Raw genomic sequence first — 22,055 nt, forward strand, 5'->3', positions numbered from 1 at the left:
TATGTATTGATATATACTAAAGACTTAAAAGAGTTTTGAATATGATGAAACAAAAAGTCGACGAGCATCAGGAGAGGTTCGATCTTTTGGATACACTAAAAGCTGATGAAAGTTTAAGAGCGTAAGAATATAAATATATCCAGTTTTGTGTAGTGTAAATTTGTAAACAACCCTTAGTCCTTTTTACAAAAGATGTTTCTGCATAAATGAAAATTGCACGTAAATTGATAATGAATGAAGCAATATTTATTTTAATATAGTTTCTTTTACTTCTACAAGTTCAGTTTCCCCAGTCTACTTGTTTATACCATTTAGGAATAGTTACGTGGTAAATGAAGAACAGCTTTTAAAATCCAGTTTTAAACCACAGACTCAACAAAAATTACAACCGTGTTAGAGAACAGGTAAGTGTAGAGCGCACAGATACTACTTTCCAAAAACATTAGTGTAACTGGTTGTCTATCTTCATTGCGACCAAAAGCCCAAAATAGTGGTCCCGCTAAAAATAAAATCAATGAAAAAAGACGCTAAATTTGACTTCACTCCGCACTCCTAAAATCCAATGATGCAACATGGAGAAAAAATGGTTGTGGGACGATTGGATAAACCCAATTCCAGACACTCTTCCAGAGGTACAAGGTACGAAACCGAGAATTAATTAACCAATTGAGAGACGTTGTAGGTGGATAGTAGCAATTTTCACCAAAAGGAATTAGCTCTCGCCGTCGAAAACAATAACTCAACACACTTAAAACACTTACTAGAAACAGGAGGTGGAATCAGTTTAACTGATGCATGGAACCGAACTTTAATACACTTTGCCGTTGCTAGAAACAGGTAGAGTACGTAGATATGTAGTTCGCCCAGTCATGTGCTTTTTTAGGTTAAAAGCCCTTGAAGTATTACTAAATGCAGATGGCGCACCAATCGATGCAAAGGACAGTCCTGGAGGAACTGCTCTTTTGAACGCTTTGGGTGGACATAAAGAGCTTGCAGCGATAAAGTTAATACAGAAGGGTGCAAATATCAACGTTAAGGACCGTAAAGGAAACACTCCTTTATTTCAAGCAATTTCGAATAATTGCTTGAAAGTTTGTCAGCTTTTGCTTGAAATGGGTGTCGATCCAGACGTTGCTAATTATGTAGGGACGACCCCTTTAGAGAGAGAGCTTAATTATTTAGTTCGCGACATTTCCTCCATGAACCCTCACTACTTGAAATTGTTTATGGAACTGTTTGAAGATGTTCTGAGGGATATAATTTTGAGTTGCGATTTTTTTGGCGCATTTAATTTGTGTCTGCAAGATCTAAATACTTCGGCGCAGAAAATTTCTCGAGCAATTGAGAATATGACTTTTCTGGTCAACAGTCATCTGTCTGCTTGTGTAGTACGAAGCATTAATAAGCGAAACACGTCTAGCTGCCACAGATTTAGAATAGGCAGTTTTTTTCAAATGATGGGTACCTTGAACGACAGTCAGACGCAAAAAGTAATGATTATAATATCACAACTCTTGACGCAAGGTGTCCGGATTGACCATTTTGATGCGGGGATTGTCTATATGAAGTTTGGTTTTTGTTCATTGTTTAAACAGATGATCTTAATGGACATTAGGCAGACATCTATGCCTCCAAGGCGCAAACTCCTTATGTCGCAGCTTATATATGATGTTCAATTAACGATTGAAAATTTTTTTTTGAACAGCGACCAATACGTTTCTGATTCTTTGGATATTGTGCTGGAACACTTCTGCCATCATCGACTGAACGAATTTCTTTTGCACATGAACGATAAGTTCAAAAGGAAGGCGAAGGAATTACCTGAAGTGCCTCTGTTGATTGAGTTAGCCAGAAATGAAGCCCGAAAACACCTGGTGGACTTTTATAATATCAAAAATTATGGACAGTTGAAGTTCGTTTTGGAAATGTTGCAACTACCGGAAATGCTGAACAAACTTCTCACCTACGAAAAGAAACTGTATATATAAAAACAATGTCATGTTGTGGAGATTTTTTTCTAATAAACTTTTATAATATTAAAAATTACAGACAGTTGACGGGAAAATTGTCACGTTCGAAGAGAAACTTTATTTTCAAAGGTAATTTCAATTAGGTTAAATATGAAAACTATGTACCTACTTAATAAAAACGCTTCATAGATATTTACTCTAAACGTCTAACTTTGACCATCATATTTACACAAAAAAATTAACACGATCCTCACGTGAACTTTAACCGGTGCGGAAAAATAAATCACCCACGACAACATAAGTTTAACCTATCACAATGAAACGAAAAAGAATTCAACTACAAAAACACGTTTTCAATATCTCCTTTTATCTAACCCAAATAGTGAATAAAACTAGTTTTACTACAGTACCCAAACAGACTCCGCCATGTATCACTTCGATAACGAAACACGCAAAAACTTTTACGCATCATTTGAACAAACTGAACAAACGGTAGCTGAGCAAATAAAAACCATCAAGATATGGCTGGAAACCCAAACCCATCTGCCCGAAATCATGGATAAGTGTCCCTAATCTTCGACTATCGCTTATTTGGTAAACCTAGACGACGCAAAAATCCGAAACATGCTGCATTTGTGTAAATTCAACGCAGAGAAGGTGAAGGAGAGAGTTGATTTCCACTAAAAATATCGTCAAAAAAGTGAACGAGTTTTAGATATGATGCAGCAAAAATTTATCGAGTATCAGGAGAGGTTTGATCTTTTGGATACACTAAAAGTTGAAGAAAGTCTAAGAGCGTGAAAAATAACTCAAACTTTGATCATTCTGTTTCTGTTATCATTAAAAAAATGTAGTTACTTTCCAAGCCTAAGAAAACATTGTTATCAAGTTATTTATTTATCTAACCAAACAACTGACCCAAACAGAACTCGCTTTGAAACAGTATCCAAGTAGCCTCCGCCATGTACCACTGCGATAACGAAACGCGTAAAAAATTTTACGAATCCTTTGGAGAAACTGAAGAAACGGTAACTGAACGCGTAAAAACAATAAAAATATGGCTGCAGACACAAACCCACCTTCCCGAAATCATGGGTGAGTATCCATACTCTTCGACTATTACTTATTTCGTGATGGTAGATGATGCAAGAATCCGAAACATATTGCATTTGAGTAAATTCAACGTGGACAAAACGAAGGAGAAAATTGATAACTATTACACCTTCAGGACCAAGTATCCAAACGTTTTTAACGACAGCAACCCGAAATCGCAAGCTTTGAAGGAGACTATGGATACAATGTAAGCAGAATTTACAAAATTTAAGAAAAGAAGTTTCTTGTTTTTGTAGACACTTATGCAACCACCCGAAGCTTCTGGATGGTGCCCATAGGGTTCTGTTTATGAGCCCCAAGAAGAAAAATGTGCTCAGTTCTATTAATGGAATAAAAATATTTTTTTGTATTTATGAGATTAGGTTGCAAGAAGACTTGATGATTGATGATGTTATTATTGTTAATATGGCCAACGTTACTTTCAGAGATATGTGTACATTATCACCTAGAATAGCGCTAGCAGCTGTTAAAATCTACAAAGTATACAAACGAAAACACGTAGTTTATTACACTTGATGTTTGGTGTTGTTTTTCAGAATACTTTCTCCATGAGGCTAAGAGCAATGTATTTTGTTAATAGTCCCGCGTACGTCTCAGTCTGGATGGCACTTTTTAAATTACTTTTTCCGGCCAAAATTTTTGCCAGGGTGGGTTATATTTTGGATTCATTTCAATTTATATTTTCATAATAAACAGTTGCAAGTCTACAGGGACAGTGAAGTTTTGAAGGACATATTTTCTCCCGAGGATCTACCAAAGGATTTTGGAGGAAGCGGGCCATCGTTAGATGAACTCAACGGTATTTATTTTTTGCACTAATTAGCGCCAAAAAAGTAGAAAATTTTCAGATATGATAAAACAAAAATTCGTCGACTATCAGGACAGGTTCGATCTTTTGGATACACTAAAGGTTGATGAAAGTTTAAGAGCATAAGAATTACTCAAACCGATCATTCTTTTTATGTTTTTGGTAGAATAAACATATATAGTTTTATGTTGTCTATAAATAAAATGTTACTATGATGCTGGGGGGTTTAGGAGATTTATAATTTTAAAAAAATCCTTTGCCGTTTTTACAAAAGATATTTCTGCGCAATATTTATTGTAAAATAGCTTGTTTTACTTTTACAAGTTCAGTTTTCTCAGTCTACTTATTTATACCATTTAACAATAGTCACGTGGTAAATGAATAATAATTTTTAAAATCCAGCTTAACACAGACTCACAAAAAATCAAGACCGTCTTAGAAAAGTAGATGTAGAGGGCGCACATACTTGTTTCAAAAAGAATAGTGTAACTGGTTGCCTATCTTGACTTTAAACAAAAGCCCAAAATAGTGCTCAGCCTAAAAATAAAATCAATGAAAAAAACCTTCGAATTTCACTTCACTCCAAAAGTCCTAAGATGCAACATGGAGAAAAAATGGTTGTGGTACGATTGGATAAACCCAATTCCTCACACTCTTCCAGAGGTACAAGGTACGAAACCGAGAATTAATTAACCAGCTGAGAGACGTTGTAGGTGGATGGTAGCAATTTTCACCAAAAGGAATTAGCTCTCGCCGTCGAAAACAATAACTCAACACACTTAAAACATTTACTAGAAACAGGAGGTGGAATCAGTTTAACCGATGCATGGAACAAAACTTTAATACATTTTGCCGTTGATAGAAACAGGTAGAGTACGTGCGTACGTACTTCACCCAGTCGTGTCTGATTGCTTTTGTAGGTTAGAAGCCCTTGAAGTATTACTAAATGCAGATGGCGCACCGATCGATGCGGAGGACGGTCCTGGAGGAACTGCTCTCTTCAATGCTTTCAAGGACCATAATGAGCCTGCAGCGATAAAGTTAATACAGAAGGGTGCAAATATTAACCTGACCGACCGTAATGGAGACACACCTTTACTTCATGCAGTTTCGTATAACTGCTTACGAGCTTGTCAGCTTTTGCTCGCAATGGGTGTTGATCCAAACGTTGCAAATTATAGGGGGAGCACTCCTTTAATGAAGGCTTGTGGCAGCGAGTGTATAGAGAGTCTTTGCATGCTTTTGTGTTATGGTGCTGATGCAACCCTAGCCACAACAACGCCACGCTGTGCATCGTTGTGTTTCGCAGCGTTGGAAGTACAAGAAATTTTGTTAGACTATATCTTTGATGACTACAAAGCTCCTGTACGTCTGCCGATTTTGATAGAAGCTGTAGTTTTTGATGATCCGTGTGTCGACATCTTATTTGAAAAGGTTTCAGAAGTTTTGTATACGGACCGAGAGCTTAGAGAATTACTCCCTTACATTCTTCCCATGAACCCTCACTACTTGAAATTGTTTATGGAACTATTTGAAGATGCCTTGAGGGATATAATTTTGGGTCGCGATTTTCTTGGTGCATTTCGTTCCTGCTTGGAAGATTCAGTTACTTCGGCGCAGGAAACTTCTCGAGCAATTGAGAATATGACTTTTCTGGTCAACAGTCATCTGTCTGCTTGTATAGTACGAAGCATCAATAAACGAAACCGGTCTGGGTTCCATAAATTTAGAATCGGCAGTTTTTTTGAAAATATGGGTACCTTGAACGACAATCAGATGCAAAGAGTAATGAGCATAATATCACACCTCTTGACGCAAGGTGTCCGGATTGACCATTTTGATGCGGGGATTGTCTATATGAAGTACGGTTTTTGTTCATTGTTTAAACAGATGATGTTAATGGACATTAGTCAAACATCTATGCCCCCAAAGCGCAAACTCCTTATGCCGCAGCTTATATATGATGTTCAATTAACGATAGAGAAATTTTTTTTGAACAGCGACCAATACGTTTCTGATTCTTTGGATATGGTGCTGGAACATTTCTCCCATCATCGACTGAAGGAATTTCTTTTGCACGTGAACGATAAGTTGGAAAGGAAGGGGAAAGAATTACCTGAAGTGCCTCTGTTGATTGAGTTAGCGAGAAATGAAACCCGGAAGCACCTGACGGAATTTTATAATATCAAAAATTATAGACAGTTGAAGTGCGTTTTGGAAATGTTGGAACTACCTGAAACGCTGAGCAAAATTCTCACCTACGAAAAGAAACTGTATAAATAAAAATAATGTTAGATTGTGGTGATTTTTCCTAATTATTTTTCGAGCAGGTTCATTTACGAGTGTCCTAAAACTAAATCTTTATTTGTAAAGTATAATCATAAAATCGTAAAAAATATAAGTTGGTACCTGCAGCTCCGTTTTTAGCTTCAGTATAGTTTAGGCTTTGCGTTGATGAATCAGTCAGTCAATATAAACACTTTTGCATGTAGGTATAGATCAATGTAGAATAAAAAATGTACCCCTCTCTTAATTCCCCGACACTCCCCAAAGGTTATTTGACTTAAAAAATCACTTAATAAAAACACTTCATTGATAGTTACCACACTTGTACTATCGTATCGATGTATATGCACAATTAGTCGACACTATTCTGATATGAACTTTAACCAATGAGAACAAACAAACCATAGATAAAAACATCCGTCTACCTAGTCCACTAAAATGAAAAAAAAAACATACCAAATCTTCGTTACAAAATATAATCAACTAGAAAAACACAGTTATCAATCTCTTTTTATCTAAACCAAATAAGGAGCAAAACTAGTGTTGTAACAGTATCCGAACAAACTCCACCATGTATCATTTCGAGAGCGAAACACGCAAGAAATTTTACGAATCCTTCGAACAAACTGAAGAAACAGTAACACAACAAATAAAAACCATCAAAACATGGCTAGAAGCACAAACCCATCTTCCCGAAATCATGGGTGAGTGTGTCCATACCCTTACACTATCGCTTACTTTGTAATCCCAGACGATGCCAAAATCCGAAACATGTTGCATTTGTGTAAATTCGACGTGGAGAAAACGAAACAGAGAATTGATAAATATTACACCCTCAGGACCAAGTACCCGATTGCTTTTAATAATAGCAACCTGAAATTGCAAGCTTTAAAGGAAACTATGGATGCAGTGTAAGCAAAATTTAAAAAAATTAAGAAAAGCATATTCGTGTTTTTGTAGATATATTTGCAACCACCCGCAGCTTCTGGATGGTGGCCATAGGGTTGTGTTTGTAAATCCTAAGAATAAAAACACGTTTTGTGCACTCAATTCAATAAAATTATGTGTATGTATCTACGAGATCAGACTGCAAGAGGATTTGATGATTGATGATATCGTTATTGTTGATATGGCCAACATTACTTTCAGAGATATGTGTACCTTATCGCCCAGAATGGTGCTGGCGGCTGTCAAAATCTACAAGGTATACAAGTATACACGTTTTGTTACACTGGTTGTTTGTTTTTGTTTTGCAGGATATTTTTTCGATGAGGCTAAACGCGGCGTATTTTATTAACAGTCCTTCTTACGTTTCGATTTGGATGGCAATTTTTAAATTATTTGTCTCGGCAAAAATTTTTGGCAGAGTGAGTATTTTTGAGTCATTTGAATTTAATAGTAATAATAAACAGTTGCAAGTTCATAGGGACTGTGAAGTTTTAAAAGACCTATTTTCTAACAATGACCTACCAAAGGATTATGGTGGAAGCGGACCATCGTTGGATCAACTTAACGGTATTAAATTTTCAGACTAAGTATCACGAAAAAAGAGAAAGAATTTTAGATATGATGAAGCAAAAATTCATCGAGTATCAGGAGAGGTTCGATCTTTTGGATACACTAAAGGTTGATGAAAGTTTAAGAGCGTAAGAATAACACAAACCGATTATTCTTTTTTTTGTTATTGGTAGAATAAATATATACAGTTTTGTGTGGTGTAAATTTTTAAACAATCCTGAGACCTTATTACAGAAGATATTTCTGTGTATATAAATTGCTGTATTTGTTTATACCATTTAAGAATAGTCACGTGGTAAATGAAGATTAGGTTTTAAAATCCAGTTTTAAACCACAGACTTAACAAAAATCAAGACCGTGGTATAGAACAGGTAAGTGTAGAGCGCGCAGATACTAGTTTCCAGAAACATTAGTGTAACTGGTTGGCTATCTTCATTGTAACCAAAACCCCAAAATAGTGGTCCTGCTAAAAATAAAATCAGTGAAAAAAACCTTGAATTTTTTTGAAATGGTTGTGGGACCATTGGATAACCCCAATTCCAGGCACTCTTCCACAGGTACAGGGTATGAAACCGAGAATTAATTAATCAACTGAGCGACGTTGTAGGTGGACACTAGCAATTTTCACCAAAGGGAATTAGCCCTCGCCGTCGAAAACAATAACTCAACACACTTAAAACACTTACTAGAAACAGGAGGTGGAATCAGTTTAACCGATGCATCGAACCGAACTTTAATACATTTTGCCGTTGCTAGAAACAGGTAGAGTACGTAGTTATGAAGTTCGCCCAGTCATTTGCTTTTTTACGTTAGAAGCCCTTGAAGTATTACTAAATGCAGATGGCGCACCGATCGATGCGGAGGACAGTCCTGGAAGAACTGCTCTTTTGAACGCTTTGGATGGACATAAAGAGCTTGCAGCGATAAAGTTAATACAGAAGGGTGCAAATATCAACGTTAAGGACCGTAAAGGAAACATTCCTTTATTTCTGGCAATTGTGAATGATTGCTTGAAAGTTTGTCAGCTTTTGCTTGAAATGGGTGTCGATCCAGACGTCGCTAATTATATGGGGATAACCCCTTTACATATGGCTTGTTGGAACCAGTGGACAGAGAGGGTCTGCATGCTTTTGTGTTATGGTGCTGATGCAACTTTAACCACAACAACGCCATAGTCTACACCGTTCAGTGACACATCGTCGGAACTGCAAGAGATTTTGTTCGACTATATTTTTGATGATTACAAAGTCCCTGTACGTCTTAGTGTTCTGATAGAGGCCATAGTTTATGATACCCCCTGTGTCGACATCTTATTTGAAAAGGTTTCAGAAGTTTTTTACACGGACCGAGAGCTTAATTATTTAGTTCGCGACATTTCCTCCATGAACCCTCACTACTTGAAATTGTTTATGGAACTGTTTGAAGATGTTCTGAGGGATATAATTTTGAGTTGCGATTTTTTTGGCGCATTTAATTTGTGTCTGCAAGATCCAAATACATCGGCACAGAAAATTTCTCGAGCAATTGAGAATATGACTTTTCTGGTCAACAGTCATCTATCTACTTGTGTAGTAGGAAGCATTAATAAGCTAAAGACGTATGGGTTGCACAAATTTAGAATCGGCAGGTTTTTTCAAATGATGGGTACCTTGAACGACAGTCAGATGCAAAAAGTAATGAGCATAATATCACAGCTCTTGACGCAAGGTGTCCGGATTGACCATTTTGATGCGGGGATTGTCTATATGAAGTTTGGTTTTTGTTCATTGTTTAAACAGATGATCCTAATGGATATTAGGCAGACATCTGTGCCTCCAAGGCGCAAACTCCTGATGTCGCAGTTTATATATGATGTTCAATTAACGATAGAAAATTTTTTTTTGAACAGCGACCAATACGTTTCTGATTCTTTGGATATTGTGCTGGAACACTTCTGCCACCATCGACTGAACGAATTTCTGTTGCGTATGAATGATAAGTTCAAAAGGAAGGCGAAAAAATTACCTGAAGTGCCTCTGTTGATTGAGTTAGCCAGAAATCAAGCCCGAAAGCACCTGGTGGACTTTTATAATATCAAAAATTATAGACAGTTGAAGTTCGTTTTGGAAATGTTGCAACTACCGGAAATGCTGAGCAAAATTCTCACCTACGAAAAGAAACTGTATAAATAAAAATAATGTCATGTTGTGGAGATTTTTTTCTAATAAACTTTTATAATATTAAAAATTACAGACAGTTGACGGGCAAATTGTCACTTTCGAAGAGAAACTTTATTTTCAAAGGTAATTCCAATAAGGTTAAATATGAAAACTATGTACCTACTTAATAAAAACGCTTCATAGATATTTACTCTAATCGTCAAACTTTGACCATCATATTTACACAAAAAAATTAACACGATCCTCACGTGAACTTTAACCCGTGCGGAAAAATAAATCAAGCACGACAACATAAGTTTAACCTATCACAATGAAACGAAAAAGAATTCAACTACAAAAACACGTTTTCAATATCTCCTTTTATCTAACCCAAATAGTGAATAAAACTAGTTTTACTACAGTACCCAAACAGACTCCGCCATGTATCATTTCGATAACGAAACACGCAAAAACTTTTACGCACCTTTGAACAAACTGAACAAACGGTAGCTGAGCAAATAAAAACCATCAAATATGGCTGGAAACCCAAACCCATCTGCCCGAAATCATGGATAAGTGTCCCTAATCTTCGACTATCGCTTATTTGATAAACCTAGACGACGCAAAAATCCGAAACATGCTGCATTTGTGTAAATTCAACGCAGAGAAGGTGAAGGAGAGAATTGATTTCCACTAAAAATATCGTCAAAAAAGTGAACGAGTTTTAGATATGATGCAGCAAAAATTCATCGAGTATCAGGAGAGGTTTGATCTTTTGGATACACTAAAAGTTGAAGAAAGTCTAAAACCGTGAAAAATAACTCAAACTGTGATCATTCTGTTTCTGTTATCATTAAAAAAATGTAGTTTTTTCCAAGTTTAAGAAACCATTGTTATCAAGTTATTTTATTATCTAACCAAACAACTGACCCAAACAGAACTCGTTTTGATACAGTATCCAAGTAGCCTCCGCCATGTACCACTGCGATAAAGAAACGCGTAAAAAATTTTACGAATCCTTTGGAGAAACTGAAGAAACGGTAACTGAACACGTAAAAACAATCAAAATATGGCTGCAGACACAAACCCACCTTCCCGAATTCATGGGTAAGTATCCATACTCTTCGACTATTACTTATTTTGTGGTGGTAGATGATGCAAGAATCCGAAACATATTGCACTTGAGTAAATTCAACGTGGAAAAGACGAAGGAGAAAATTGATAACTATTACACCTTCAGGACCAAGTATCCAAACGTTTTTAACGACAGCAACCCGAAATCGCAAGCTTTGAAGGAAACTATGGATACAATGTAAGCAGAATTTACAAAATTTAAGCAGAGCAGTTTCTTGTTTTTGTAGGCACTTATGCAACCACCCGAAGCTTCTGGATGGTGCCCATAGGGTTCTGTTTATGAGTCCTAAGAAGAAAAACGTGTTCAGTTCTATTAATCTAATAAAAATATTTTTTTGTATTTATGAGATTAGGTTGCAAGAAGACTTGATGATTGATGATGTTATTATTGCTAATATGGCCAATGTTACTTTCAGAGATATGTGTACATTATCACCTAGAATAGCGCTAGCAGCTGTTAAAATCTACAAAGTATACAAACGAAAACGCGTAGTTTGTTACACTTGATGTTTGGTGTTGTTTTACAGAATACTTTCTCCATGAGGCTAAGAGCAATGTATTTTGTTAATAGTCCTGGGTACATCTCAGTCTGGATGGCACTTTTTAAATTATTTTTCCCGGCCAAAATTTTTGCCAGGGTGGGTTATATTTTGGATTAATTTAAATTTATATTTTAATAATAAACAGTTGCAAGTCTACAGGGACAGTGAAGTTTTGAAGGACATATTTTCTCCCGAGGATCTACCAACGGATTTTGGAGGAAGCGGGCCATCGTTAGATGAACTCAACGGTATTTATTTTTTTCAATAATTAGCGCCAAAAAAATTGAAAATTTTCAGATATGATAAAACAAAAATTCGTCGAGTATCAGGACAGGTTCGATCTTTTGGACACACTAAAGGTTGATGAAAGTTTAAGAGCATAAGAATAACTCAAACCGATCATTCTTTTTATGTTTTTGGTAGAATAAACATTTATAGTTTTATGTAGTCTATAAATAAAATGTTACTATGATGCTGGGGGGATTAGGAGATTTATAATTTTTAAATAATCCTTAGCCGTTTTTACAAAAGATATTTCTGCGCCATATTTATTGTAAAATAGCTTGTTTCACTTTTACAGGTTCAGTTTTCTCAGTCTACATATTTATACCATTTAACAATAGTCACGTGGTAAATGAATAATAATTTTTAAAATCCAGCTTAACACAGACTCACAAAAAATCAAGACCGTCTTATAGAAGTAGATGTAGAGCGCGCAGATACTCGTTTCAAAAAAAGAAGTGTAACTGGCTGCCTATCTTGACTTTAAACAAAAGCCCAAAATAATGCCCAGGCTAAAAATAAAATCAATGAAAAAACCGTCTAATTTCACTTCACTCCAAAAGTCCTAAGATGCAACATGGAGAAAAAATGGTTGTGGTACGATTGGATAAACCCAATTCCAGACACTCTTCCATGGGTACAAGGTACGAAACCGAGAATTAATTAACCAACTGAGAGACGTTGTAGGTGGATAGTAGCAATTTTCACCAAAAGGAATTAGCTCTCGCCGTCGAAAACAATAACTCAACACACTTAAAACATTTACTAGACACAGGAGGTGGAATCAGTTTAACCGATGCATGGAACAAAACTTTAATACATTTTGCCGTTAGTTCCCAATCATGTCTGATTGCTTTTGTAGGTTAGAAGCCCTTGAAGTATTACTAAATGCAGATAGCGCACCGATCGATGCGGAGGACGGTCCTGGAGGAACTGCTCTCTTCAATGCTTTCAAGGACCATAATGAGCCTGCAGCGATAAAGTTAATACAGAAGGGTGCAAATATTAACCTGACCGACCGTAATGGAGACACACCTTTACTTCATGCAGTTTCGTATAACTGCTTGCAAGCTTGTCAGCTTTTGCTCGAAATGGGTGTTGATCCAAACGTTGCTAATTATAGGGGGAGGACTCCTTTAATAAAGGCTTGTGGCAGCGAGTGTATAGAGAGGCTTTGCATGCTTTTGTGTTATGGTGCTGATGCAACTCTAGCCACAACAACGCCACGCTGTGCATCGTTGAGTTTCGCATCGTTGGAAGTACAAGAAATTTTGTTAGACTATATCTTTGATGACTACAAAGCTCCTGTACGTCTTCCGATTTTGATAGAAGCTGTAGTTTTTGATGATCCTTGTGTCGACATCTTATTTGAAAAGGTTTCAGAAGTTTTGTATACGGACCGAGAGCTTAGAGAATTACTCCCTTATATTCTTCCCATGAACCCTCACTACTTGAAATTGTTTATGGAACTATTTGAAGATGCTTTAAGGGATATAATTTTGGGTCGCGATTTACTTGTTGCATTTCGTTCGTGTTTGGAAGATTCAATTACTTCGGCGCAGGAAACTTCTCGAGCAATTGAGAATATGAATTTTCTGGTTACACAAATTTAGAATCGGCAGTTTTTTTCAAATGTTGGGTACCTTGAACGACAGTCAGATGCAAAAAGTAATGAGCATAATATCACAGCTCTTGACGCAAGGTGTCCGGATTGACCATTTTGATGCGGGGATTGTCTATATGAAGTTTGGTTTTTGTTCATTGTTTAAACAGATGATCCTAATGGACATTAGGCAGACATCTGTGCCTCCAAGGCGCAAACTCCTGATGTCGCAGCTTATATATGATGTTCAATTAACGATAGAAAAATTTTTTTTGAACAGCGACCAATACGTTTCTGATTCTTTGGATATTGTGCTGGAACACTTCTGCCATCATCGACTGAACGAATTTCTTTTGCGTATGAACGATAAGTTCAAAAGGAAGGCGAAAGAATTACCTGAAGTGCCTCTGTTGATTGAGTTAGCCAGAAATCAAGCCCGAAAGCACCTGGTGGACTTTTATAATATCAAAAATTATGGACAGTTGAAGTTCGTTTTGGAAATGTTGCAACTACCTGAAATGCTGAACAAACTTCTCACATACGAAAAGAATGTCATGTTGTGGAGATTTTTTTCTAATAAACTTTTATAGTATTAAAAATTACAGACAGTTGAAGTACGTTTTGGAAATGTTGCCGATACCTGAAAACTCAAGAAAATTGTCAGGTACTAAAATTAACTTTATTTTCAAAGCTAATTCCAATTAGGTTAAATATGAAAACTACGTACCTACTTAATAAAAACGCTTCATAGATATTTACTCTAATCGTCTAACTTTGACCATATTTACACAAAAAAATTAACACGATCCTCACGTGAACTTTAACCGGTGCGGAAAAATAAATCACGCACGACAACATCCGTTTAACCTATCACAATGAAACGAAAAAGAATTCAACTACAAACACGCGTTATCAATATCTCCTTTTATCTAACCCAAATAGTGAATAAAACTAGTTTTACTACAGTACCCGAACAGACTCCGCCATGTATCATTTCGATAACGAAGCACGCAAAAACTTTTACGCATCCTTTGAACAAACTGAAGAAACGGTAGCTGAGCAAATAAAAACCATCAAGATATGGCTCGAAACCCAAACCCATCTGCCCGAAATAATGGGTAAGTGTCCCTAATCTTCGACTATCGCTTATTTGGTAAACCTAGACGACGCAAAAATCCGAAACATGCTGCATTTGTGTAAATTCAACGCAGAGAAGGTGAAGGAGCGAGTTGAAAACTATTACACCTTCAGGACAAAGTACCCCAATATTTCTAATAGTAGCAACCCCAAATCGCAATCTTTGAAGGAAACAATGGAGACGGTGTAAGGATGACTTTAAGAGATTGAAGAAAAGTAGAGTTTCTTGTTTTTGTAGACACATGTGCAACCACCCCCAGCTTGTGGATAGTAGCCACAGGGCTGTATTTGTAAGCCCTAAGAAGAAAAATGTACTCAGTTGCCTTAATATAATAAAGTTATATTTTTGTATTTACGAGATCAGGTTGCAAGAGGACTTGATGATCGACGATATTATTATTGTTGACATGACCAACATCACTTTCAGAGATATGTGTACATTATCTCCCAGAATGGTGCTAGCAGGTGTCAAAATCTACAAAGTATACAAACAAAGTACACGCGGTTTACACTTGCTGTTACGTTTTGTTTTACAGAACACTTTCTCGATGAGGCTAAGAGCGATGTATTTTATTAACAGTCCTTCGTACGTGTCAATCTGGATGCCAATTTTTAAATTATTTTTCCCGGCCAAAATTTTTGACAGGGTGGGTTCTATTTTTGATCGATTTAAATCCATATGTTAGTAATAAACAGTTGCAAGTTCACAGGGACAGCGAAATTTTAAAAGACCTATTTTCTCCCAATGATCTACCCAAGGATTATGGCGGAAGCGGACCGTCGTTGGATCAACTCAACGGTAATTATTTTTTGGACAAAAAAATATCGTCAAACAAGTGAACGAGTTTTAGATATGATGCAGCAAAAATTCATCGAGTATGAGGAGAGGTTCGATCTTTTGGATACACTAAAGGTTGAAGAAAGTTTAAAAGCGTGAAAAATAGGTCAAGATATTGTGGTGTCCCGGTTCAAGCTAAATTTAGTGTCATTTTTTTTGTAATGTAGATTTGCTTTGTCTCTTGAAGAGCGGGGGGAGCTTTCGCGTCCGCTGTTGATTCAGTTCAGATCATAGAAAACCCTACTAGTGAGGGTATTCTATGGTTCAGATGGATTCAAGCAGTGGTGGTGTGCGGATGTAAGTCCACTGTGTCGAAGTTACATGTCTTTGAGATTTGTACGTTTCATTTTATTTGTAAAATTTAACCGAAGGCACTAGATTAAAGAGACACAATCATTACTCCCATGTGTAAGTAAAGTTTAACATGATTTTAAATTGATAATTCGTCGATCTCATGTATTGACGACGTTAAAAATTCGACACATGCGTCATTCCTACTGTTTAGACTGGCGCTGACTGGGCACCTATTGGATTTCCCGAAGCGCGTCTGCACTTGTAAAAATTGTTACTTAATTTCACCAAATCTCTAGAAATTATACATTTTATTTTCTTGTATTGAGACAGAAATAAACAATATTACACCAGAAATGTTTCGTTGCAATATTTTATAATATTTTATTTAAATTGTGAAATGTCTCCTGGGGTGGATGGTTCTTCCTAAATTGTTATTATTTAAATTAAATCGATTCCCAGTTAGAATTATAACATAGTAATGGGCAGTATTCAAGATTTAAATTTTAAAAATTGATTCGCTTTGGGAATAATCAGCAAAATAAATGTCGTGAATTTGATTCGATTTTGTGTTATGTTTTGTGTTTTATGACTCCAATTTTGGAACATTTAAACTCGGACGTACCCGTCAAAGCAACGTATGTACATTTTGTTGATAGCCACTTTTCTAATTTTCGCGGGGTTTTCAAATTTTGTCACGTGACAATTGTTGGCGGAATGTTTGTGTTATTACACTATGATCATTATGTTCCTGTTATCAATGCAAAAATGTTGTTTTTCCAATTGAAACTGTCTACGAAAACATTGTTATCATTTTTTTATCTAACGTAAAAGCGGACGCAAATAAAACATGTTTTTATAAAGTATTCAAGCGGCCTCCGCCATGTACCACTACGACCAGGAAACGCGTAAACAATTTTATGAATCCTTTGGAGAAACTGAAGAAACGGTAACTGAATACATAAACACAATCAAACTATGGCTAGAGAAACAAACCCACCTTCCCGAAATCATGGGTGAGTATCCATTCCCGTCAACAATTGCTTATTTGGTAGTCGTAGATGATACAAGAATCCGAAACATATTGCATTTGTGTAAATTTAACGTGGAGAAGACAAAGGAAAAAATCGATAACTATTACACCCTCAGGACCAAATATCCCAACGTTTTTAATGGCAGCAACCCGAAATTGCAAACATTGAAAGAAACTATGGCTACAATGTAAGCAAAATTTAGAAAATTTAACAAAAGCAGTTACTTGTTTTTGTAGACACTTATGCAATCACCCGAAGCTTCTGGATGGTACTCATAGGGTTGTGTTTGTGGGTCCTAAAAAGAAAAACGTGCTCGATTCCGTCAATGGAATAAAATTATTTTTTTGTGTTTATGAGATCAGATTGCAAGAGGATTTGATGATCGACGATATTGTTATTGTTGACATGACCAACATTACTTTCAGAGATATATGTACATTATCACCTAGAATGGTGCTAGCAGCTGTTAAAATCTACAAAGTATACACACAAAAACCTAGTTTATTACACCAATTGATGTTTGGTGTTTTTGCAGAATACTTTCTCGATGAGACTAAGAGCTTTGTATTTTGTCAATAGTCCCGCGTATGTCTCGATCTGGATGGCACTTTTTAAATTATTTCTTCCGGTGAAAATTTTTGGCAGGGTGAGCTCCCACAGGGACAGTGAAATTTTGAAGGAGATATTTTCTCCCAATGATCTACCAAAGGATTTTGGAGGAAGCGGGCCATCGTTGCATGAACTCGACGGTATTTATTTATTTTGACTAAGTACCGTCAAAACAATTAAGTTTTAGAAATGATGAAGCAAAAATTCATTGAGCATCAGGACCGGTTCGACTTATTGGATACACTAAAAGTTGATGAAAGTTTGAGACCGCAAACATCAACTTAACTAAAATCCAATAAAGTGGGATAGGCAACGAGCAATACTGTTGACGTTGTTAGTGGTTTGACAGAAAACACGTTAACTTAAAATAAAACATTAGCAACTTTATGTGCAACCTTGGAATTAATTTGAATTAATATTAGACTGCATTCGTTAATTGTGCAAGTTCCAGTGCGTATTAGTTTTAACGTTAATCTAGACTAGGGTGTTCATATGGTACTGATTTTCTGTATTCCTCTTTACATAGATACTAAACAAGCACACCGATTAAATTTTGGGTTAACTGTAGACATACGTCTCGATATTTACAAAAATCAAGGTCAACTTGATCACTTTTTCAACACGCTTGTGAAACATTGCTTGGTCTATACTTTCTGCCTTCTGCTATTTTGCAACTTAAAATTCTAAAAAAAATGCTTATCGGTCTTATCTAATAGAGCGCGCAAATAAACATCTATAGACCACAGTAGGCAAACAAACTCCGTAATGGATCACCCGGACAAAGAAGCACAAAATAATTTCTACGCCTCCTTCGGCAAAACTGAAGAAACGGTAGCCGAAGACGTCAAAACCATCAAAACATGGCTGCAGACGCAAACCCACCACCCAGAAACCATGGGTACGTGCTCAAAATTTTGACTGTCGCTCATTTCAAAGTTCCAGATGATGCCAAAATCCGAAACATGTTGCACTTGTGTAAGTTTGACGTAGACAAAGCGAAGGAAAGAATCGACAATTACTACACCTTCAGGACCAAATATTCGGGTTTTTTTAGCGACAGTAACCCGAAGCTGCCCGTTTTAAAAACAGAAATGGACATAGTGTAAGAACATTTTTGGGAAAGTATTTTTTACTTAATTTTTTCCCCTAGTTACTTTTGTTTTCACCCCAAACTCGTGGGTGGTATTCACCGCGCCTTCTTCGTAAAACCCAAAGAGAAAAACACGTACACGCCAATCAACGTCACGAAACTATGTTTTAGTGTGCTCGAGATAAGGTTACAAGAGGATTTCATGGTCGACGAAGTGCTTATCATTGACATGAGCACCTTTAGCTTCCTGGATTTGTGTAAACTATCACCGAGATTATTAATCACAACGTTGAAAATATACAGGGTAAATAAAACACGTTTTTCCACCTAGGTACTTACACAATTTTTTTTGCTGCAGAATATTTTTTCGATGAGATTAAACCGGCTGTATTTGATTAACAGTCCCTCGTATATCACGATCTGGATGTCTTTGTTCAAGCTAGTTTTCCCGGCGAAAATTTTCAACAGGGTAGGGATTTTCGGTTAAATTGAATAGGTTCTAACAAAAAAAAAGTTTCAAGCTCACAAGGACAGCGAGGTTTTGAAAGAGGTGTTCCCGCTGGAGGACCTCCCGCAGGATTATGGTGGAAATGGCCCGTCGTTGAGTGACCTCACCGGTACTTATTCGTTCAGGTTTAGGTTGTTAAAATTGATATGGGGTTTTAGATATCACGAAAAATAAGCTGGCGGAGTACCAAGAGAGGTTCGATCTGTTGGATACCTTCACGACCGAGAAAGCTTAAAAAAATAAATAGTTTTTGAATTAAATTCCAACTGTGATTTTATTCCTTCAAAAGATCTATCTGTGTAGTACTCGGAACGTCAACACAATTGTCGCACTTAAAAAATTACGTGATAAGATTAGCAAATATTGCGACTGCACCTAGATTTTTCCAACAACAAACAAAAAGTAAACGAAAAATAATAATAATAACGATCGATTAACTACGAAAGTACCAAACCACCTACTTAAGTACACATGTCCTCACTATTATAAAACTTTGACCCTTCCTATCTTCTCTATTGATAGCCCACTAACTTTTCACAATTTAATTAATTCCGCGTTTCGTCGACAATACCTAAACCGACTCTCCTTTAAGAACAAAATCGTTCGCCTTTAAAACAATACCAAATTCGTATCCAAAAAAAACCACTCCATCGCTATCTTCATATCGCAGATTTATCACCCAGACGGATTGTTCCTATTCTGTGCACTCTCAACCCAAAAGTGACAATGTTTCGTCTAGACGAAGCAGCCCGACACAAACTGTATAAATCCTTCGGTAAAACCGAGCAAACCGTGAACGAAGACATCAAACTGGTAAAAAAATGGATGCAGACCCAACTCCACCTCCCCGAAATCATGGGTAAGCAAACTCACTCGTCCTACTAGTAACTCACGCCAACTCCTAGAGGACGCCAAAATCCGCAACTTCCTCCAACTCAACAAATTCGACATCGACAAAACCAAAGAAAAAATCGACTCGTATTACACCATCAGGGCTAAAATCCCCGACTTGTTCCGAGAAGGCAACCCTAAACTAGCTAACATCCAGGCGGTACTGGACACCACGTAAGTACCACTCGGGTGAGGAAAAAAGTACAACTTTAGTTTCAGGTACTGCTCCACGCACCCGGCGCCCTACAACGGTACCCATCGCGTCATTTTCCTCAAACACAAAGAGCCCAACGTGTTCGCCCCGTCTGACCTGGCCAAACTAGCCTTAGCTATCTTCGAGATAAGGCTGTTCGAAGACTGCATGATCGACGATATCATTGTCTTCGACTTGTCTAATCTGACGCTCAGAGATATGCTAAAAGTGTCGCCGAAATTCATAATTCGAGCGTTTTCGGTGTACAAGGTACGACCTTTATGGTACCGAAAATTCTGTACTGGTGTGGTTGTTTCAGAACGTGTTTTCGTTGCGACTCAAGACTTTGTACTTTGTTAATAGTCCGTTCTACGTGTCGGGGTGGATGACGCTTCTGAAGTTTCTAGTTAAGCCGAAACTGTTCGATAGAGTAAGTACGACTTTGTTGGTACTCAGAGTGTGAATAAAGTAGGTTCAAGTTCATCGCGACGGGGAAGTAGTGAAGGAGCTGTTTAGTAATGACGAGTTGCCAAAAGATTATGGTGGGGACGGACCCACGTTAGAGGATTTGAACGGTAAGCAAAAACAAGTACTGATCGGTACTCAATCTTGTCTGGTTGCAGGAATGATCAAGGAGAAGTTGTTGCAGTACCAAGACCGGTTTGATAAAATGGACACCTTGAAAGTTGATGAAACACTGCGACCGAAGAAACGTTAAACTGGATTCATAATCACTCCAATTACGTTAATTATTATAACAACTTAATAAATAAATAATAAAACCACAAGTGCGGTGTTATTTCTTTCGTATCTAGAGACTCAATCAAAGTCGAACCATGGACAAGCGCGATAACGAGGTGCGAAAAAAGGTACTACTTCTGTTTGGAGTGACGGATGAAGAAGCGGAAAAAGACATCAAGACGATACAAGAATGGATGACAACCCAGCCACACTTACCTGAAATTATGGGTAAGACCCCCATTGGTACCACTCTTTCTCATAACAATTTCACAGAAACCAAGAAAATCGCAAACTTCTTGATCCGAAACAAGTTCAGTGTGGAAAAAACCAAGCAAAAAATCGACACGTACTACACCATCCGGACCCTAATTCCCGACTTGTACCTCAATTCGCACCCAAAATCACAAAGAATGCAACACTTCATCAACACTTCGTACTGTTGCCCGTTTCCGAAACTTCTAGACGACACGGACTTGCTCCTCTTCATAAAACCGTCACGACCGGACTTCTTTGAACTAACAGCGCAATGTTTTAACATCATGGAGTACCTTTTCTACGAGACGTATGTAGCAAGTACTGTCGTAGTTTATGACTTTGCCAATCTCGGTTTGGGCGATTTGTCAAAAGTACCACCGTCTGCGTCTAGGAAAATGGTTACGGCGACCGAGGTTAGTATTTGGTGTTGTCAAACAAGGTAACATTTTTGTCAACAGAAGGTACTTTCCTTTCGCTTGAAAGCACTTTATCTGGTGAACACTTCCACGATAACTAGTGTGGTGCTAGGGATGTCGAAGACTTTCCTCAAGGCGAAAATTTTCGAAAGGGTGGGTACGATTTGTCACTAGGAAATTGTCAAACTATTAAATAGCTGCACGTTTTTCATGATGTGGGCGAGCTGAAGAAGGTGGTTCCGGTTGGGTTTTTGCCTAGGGATTACGGTGGTACCGCGCCGTCTTTAGAGGAGTTAAATGGTACTTAACGCGCTTGTGTAATTTTGGACTTAATATGTTTTCTAGACATGTTAAAGATCAAGTTTGACGAATATGAAGAGAGGTTTGATAAGTTGGATAAGCTCAAGGTTGACGAAAGTCTGAGACCTGAGAAGCTGAACAATGACGATCTGCTCGGGTTTTATGGGAATTTTAAGAAACTAGACGTCGATTGAAGTGGCCATGTCCGAGATTTGTGGAACTTAATTTTTGAAAAATTATATTATTATTAATTTTAAAAGCAATTATCGTATCAATAATAATTATAAAAACTATTTATTCAGTTGATTATTTCCAAGGTTACTTTCATTAGAATATTGATAGCAGCAACAGACAAATA

At 37.1% G+C, this 22,055-nt stretch overlaps 9 protein-coding genes across 14 annotated transcripts; all 9 read left to right on the top strand.

The window, feature by feature from the left end:
- The first annotated feature begins 470 nt into the window (after window positions 1-470).
- Window positions 471-6,189, top strand: LOC135132849 (uncharacterized). 3 transcript variants are annotated; one of them, XM_064061061.1, is made up of 3 exons: window positions 471-632; window positions 683-837; window positions 884-2,064. In XM_064061061.1, exons 1-3 carry the CDS (start codon window positions 573-575, stop codon window positions 1,986-1,988), a joined length of 1,320 nt encoding a protein of 439 aa, XP_063917131.1. In that variant the 5' UTR covers window positions 471-572; the 3' UTR covers window positions 1,989-2,064. The 3 variants fall into 3 exon arrangements, with proteins under 3 accessions (XP_063917131.1, XP_063917130.1, XP_063917129.1); XM_064061060.1 differs by lacking the exon at window positions 884-2,064 and adding an exon at window positions 4,812-6,189 and having other exon boundaries at window positions 474-632; XM_064061059.1 differs by lacking the exons at window positions 471-632; window positions 683-837; window positions 884-2,064 and adding exons at window positions 4,205-4,554; window positions 4,605-4,759; window positions 4,812-6,189.
- On the top strand, window positions 2,857-4,106 carry LOC135132853 (retinaldehyde-binding protein 1-like). Its single transcript, XM_064061066.1, has 6 exons — window positions 2,857-3,065; window positions 3,111-3,270; window positions 3,320-3,563; window positions 3,620-3,730; window positions 3,780-3,882; window positions 3,932-4,106. The coding sequence occupies exons 1-6, from the start codon at window positions 2,933-2,935 to the stop codon at window positions 4,015-4,017; spliced, it is 837 nt and encodes a 278-aa protein (XP_063917136.1). The 5' UTR covers window positions 2,857-2,932; the 3' UTR covers window positions 4,018-4,106.
- A 553-nt stretch (window positions 6,190-6,742) lies between the features above and the next one.
- Window positions 6,743-7,888, top strand: LOC135132855 (alpha-tocopherol transfer protein-like). Of its 2 annotated transcripts, XM_064061068.1 has the most exons (6): window positions 6,743-6,881; window positions 6,929-7,088; window positions 7,138-7,381; window positions 7,434-7,544; window positions 7,590-7,692; window positions 7,742-7,888. In XM_064061068.1, exons 1-6 carry the CDS (start codon window positions 6,749-6,751, stop codon window positions 7,825-7,827), a joined length of 837 nt encoding a protein of 278 aa, XP_063917138.1. In that variant the 5' UTR covers window positions 6,743-6,748; the 3' UTR covers window positions 7,828-7,888. The 2 variants fall into 2 exon arrangements, with proteins under 2 accessions (XP_063917138.1, XP_063917139.1); XM_064061069.1 differs by lacking the exon at window positions 7,742-7,888 and having other exon boundaries at window positions 7,597-7,686.
- A 2,861-nt stretch (window positions 7,889-10,749) lies between these two features.
- Window positions 10,750-11,952, top strand: LOC135132854 (retinaldehyde-binding protein 1-like). The gene is made up of 6 exons (XM_064061067.1): window positions 10,750-10,940; window positions 10,986-11,145; window positions 11,195-11,438; window positions 11,495-11,605; window positions 11,655-11,757; window positions 11,807-11,952. The coding sequence occupies exons 1-6, from the start codon at window positions 10,808-10,810 to the stop codon at window positions 11,890-11,892; spliced, it is 837 nt and encodes a 278-aa protein (XP_063917137.1). The 5' UTR covers window positions 10,750-10,807; the 3' UTR covers window positions 11,893-11,952.
- Window positions 11,953-12,088: 136 nt separating this feature from the next.
- On the top strand, window positions 12,089-14,377 carry LOC135132859 (uncharacterized). Its single transcript, XM_064061073.1, has 2 exons — window positions 12,089-12,435; window positions 12,654-14,377. Exons 1-2 carry the CDS (start codon window positions 12,362-12,364, stop codon window positions 13,402-13,404), a joined length of 825 nt encoding a protein of 274 aa, XP_063917143.1. The 5' UTR covers window positions 12,089-12,361; the 3' UTR covers window positions 13,405-14,377.
- Window positions 12,926-16,549, top strand: LOC135132856 (clavesin-1-like). 2 transcript variants are annotated; one of them, XM_064061070.1, is made up of 8 exons: window positions 12,926-14,058; window positions 14,361-14,512; window positions 14,558-14,717; window positions 14,770-15,013; window positions 15,068-15,178; window positions 15,228-15,330; window positions 15,383-15,775; window positions 16,525-16,549. In XM_064061070.1, exons 2-7 carry the CDS (start codon window positions 14,380-14,382, stop codon window positions 15,466-15,468), a joined length of 837 nt encoding a protein of 278 aa, XP_063917140.1. In that variant the 5' UTR covers window positions 12,926-14,058; window positions 14,361-14,379; the 3' UTR covers window positions 15,469-15,775; window positions 16,525-16,549. The 2 variants fall into 2 exon arrangements, with proteins under 2 accessions (XP_063917140.1, XP_063917141.1); XM_064061071.1 differs by lacking the exon at window positions 16,525-16,549 and having other exon boundaries at window positions 12,926-14,512; window positions 15,369-15,435.
- Window positions 15,817-21,960, top strand: LOC135132851 (alpha-tocopherol transfer protein-like). 2 transcript variants are annotated; one of them, XM_064061063.1, is made up of 6 exons: window positions 16,586-16,676; window positions 20,906-20,954; window positions 21,000-21,394; window positions 21,440-21,550; window positions 21,595-21,697; window positions 21,743-21,960. In XM_064061063.1, the coding sequence occupies exons 2-6, from the start codon at window positions 20,921-20,923 to the stop codon at window positions 21,889-21,891; spliced, it is 792 nt and encodes a 263-aa protein (XP_063917133.1). In that variant the 5' UTR covers window positions 16,586-16,676; window positions 20,906-20,920; the 3' UTR covers window positions 21,892-21,960. The 2 variants fall into 2 exon arrangements, with proteins under 2 accessions (XP_063917132.1, XP_063917133.1); XM_064061062.1 differs by lacking the exons at window positions 20,906-20,954; window positions 21,000-21,394; window positions 21,440-21,550; window positions 21,595-21,697; window positions 21,743-21,960 and adding exons at window positions 16,722-16,881; window positions 16,931-17,174; window positions 17,230-17,443; window positions 17,491-17,697 and having other exon boundaries at window positions 15,817-16,676.
- On the top strand, window positions 17,791-19,161 carry LOC135132857 (retinol-binding protein pinta-like). Its single transcript, XM_064061072.1, has 6 exons — window positions 17,791-18,201; window positions 18,246-18,405; window positions 18,454-18,697; window positions 18,752-18,862; window positions 18,908-19,010; window positions 19,060-19,161. The coding sequence occupies exons 1-6, from the start codon at window positions 18,069-18,071 to the stop codon at window positions 19,134-19,136; spliced, it is 828 nt and encodes a 275-aa protein (XP_063917142.1). The 5' UTR covers window positions 17,791-18,068; the 3' UTR covers window positions 19,137-19,161.
- LOC135132852 (uncharacterized) lies at window positions 19,243-20,773 on the top strand. The gene is made up of 6 exons (XM_064061065.1): window positions 19,243-19,760; window positions 19,807-19,966; window positions 20,012-20,255; window positions 20,305-20,415; window positions 20,458-20,560; window positions 20,609-20,773. The coding sequence occupies exons 1-6, from the start codon at window positions 19,628-19,630 to the stop codon at window positions 20,701-20,703; spliced, it is 846 nt and encodes a 281-aa protein (XP_063917135.1). The 5' UTR covers window positions 19,243-19,627; the 3' UTR covers window positions 20,704-20,773.
- Window positions 21,961-22,055: the final 95 nt, after the last annotated feature.

The sequence above is a fragment of the Zophobas morio genome, unplaced genomic scaffold, assembly GCF_036711695.1.
Source record: "Zophobas morio isolate AGI-343-1 ecotype UQ-CSIRO unplaced genomic scaffold, CSIRO_AGI_Zmor_V1 ptg000021l, whole genome shotgun sequence".
NCBI lineage: Eukaryota > Metazoa > Arthropoda > Insecta > Coleoptera > Tenebrionidae > Zophobas > Zophobas morio.

Bases quoted from the DNA above. Each gene is read 5' to 3' on its own strand.
- LOC135132849 (XM_064061059.1), top strand. From the start codon at position 4,444: ATGAAAAAAACCTTCGAATTTCACTTCACTCCAAAAGTCCTAAGATGC. The intron at 4,555-4,604 runs GTACAAGGTACG...GAGACGTTGTAG, and splicing joins TTCCTCACACTCTTCCAGAG to GTGGATGGTAGCAATTTTCA. The intron at 4,760-4,811 runs GTAGAGTACGTG...TTGCTTTTGTAG, and splicing joins TTTGCCGTTGATAGAAACAG to GTTAGAAGCCCTTGAAGTAT.
- LOC135132851 (XM_064061062.1), top strand. From the start codon at position 16,544: ATGTACCACTACGACCAGGAAACGCGTAAACAATTTTATGAATCCTTT. The intron at 17,175-17,229 runs GTATACACACAA...GTGTTTTTGCAG, and splicing joins CAGCTGTTAAAATCTACAAA to AATACTTTCTCGATGAGACT. The intron at 17,444-17,490 runs GTATTTATTTAT...ATTAAGTTTTAG, and splicing joins ATCGTTGCATGAACTCGACG to AAATGATGAAGCAAAAATTC.
- LOC135132856 (XM_064061070.1), top strand. From the start codon at position 14,380: ATGTATCATTTCGATAACGAAGCACGCAAAAACTTTTACGCATCCTTT. The intron at 14,718-14,769 runs GTAAGGATGACT...TTGTTTTTGTAG, and splicing joins AAGGAAACAATGGAGACGGT to ACACATGTGCAACCACCCCC. The intron at 15,179-15,227 runs GTGGGTTCTATT...AGTAATAAACAG, and splicing joins CGGCCAAAATTTTTGACAGG to TTGCAAGTTCACAGGGACAG.
- LOC135132859 (XM_064061073.1), top strand. From the start codon at position 12,362: ATGCAACATGGAGAAAAAATGGTTGTGGTACGATTGGATAAACCCAAT. The intron at 12,436-12,653 runs GTACGAAACCGA...TTGCTTTTGTAG, and splicing joins CACTCTTCCATGGGTACAAG to GTTAGAAGCCCTTGAAGTAT.
- LOC135132854 (XM_064061067.1), top strand. From the start codon at position 10,808: ATGTACCACTGCGATAAAGAAACGCGTAAAAAATTTTACGAATCCTTT. The intron at 11,146-11,194 runs GTAAGCAGAATT...TTGTTTTTGTAG, and splicing joins AAGGAAACTATGGATACAAT to GCACTTATGCAACCACCCGA. The intron at 11,439-11,494 runs GTATACAAACGA...GTTGTTTTACAG, and splicing joins CAGCTGTTAAAATCTACAAA to AATACTTTCTCCATGAGGCT.
- LOC135132852 (XM_064061065.1), top strand. From the start codon at position 19,628: ATGTTTCGTCTAGACGAAGCAGCCCGACACAAACTGTATAAATCCTTC. The intron at 20,256-20,304 runs GTACGACCTTTA...TGGTTGTTTCAG, and splicing joins GAGCGTTTTCGGTGTACAAG to AACGTGTTTTCGTTGCGACT. The intron at 20,416-20,457 runs GTAAGTACGACT...TGAATAAAGTAG, and splicing joins AGCCGAAACTGTTCGATAGA to GTTCAAGTTCATCGCGACGG.
- LOC135132855 (XM_064061068.1), top strand. From the start codon at position 6,749: ATGTATCATTTCGAGAGCGAAACACGCAAGAAATTTTACGAATCCTTC. The intron at 7,089-7,137 runs GTAAGCAAAATT...GTGTTTTTGTAG, and splicing joins AAGGAAACTATGGATGCAGT to ATATATTTGCAACCACCCGC. The intron at 7,382-7,433 runs GTATACAAGTAT...TTTGTTTTGCAG, and splicing joins CGGCTGTCAAAATCTACAAG to GATATTTTTTCGATGAGGCT.
- LOC135132853 (XM_064061066.1), top strand. From the start codon at position 2,933: ATGTACCACTGCGATAACGAAACGCGTAAAAAATTTTACGAATCCTTT. The intron at 3,564-3,619 runs GTATACAAACGA...GTTGTTTTTCAG, and splicing joins CAGCTGTTAAAATCTACAAA to AATACTTTCTCCATGAGGCT. The intron at 3,883-3,931 runs GTATTTATTTTT...GAAAATTTTCAG, and splicing joins ATCGTTAGATGAACTCAACG to ATATGATAAAACAAAAATTC.
- LOC135132857 (XM_064061072.1), top strand. From the start codon at position 18,069: ATGGATCACCCGGACAAAGAAGCACAAAATAATTTCTACGCCTCCTTC. The intron at 18,202-18,245 runs GTACGTGCTCAA...TCAAAGTTCCAG, and splicing joins CCACCACCCAGAAACCATGG to ATGATGCCAAAATCCGAAAC. The intron at 19,011-19,059 runs GTACTTATTCGT...ATGGGGTTTTAG, and splicing joins GTCGTTGAGTGACCTCACCG to ATATCACGAAAAATAAGCTG.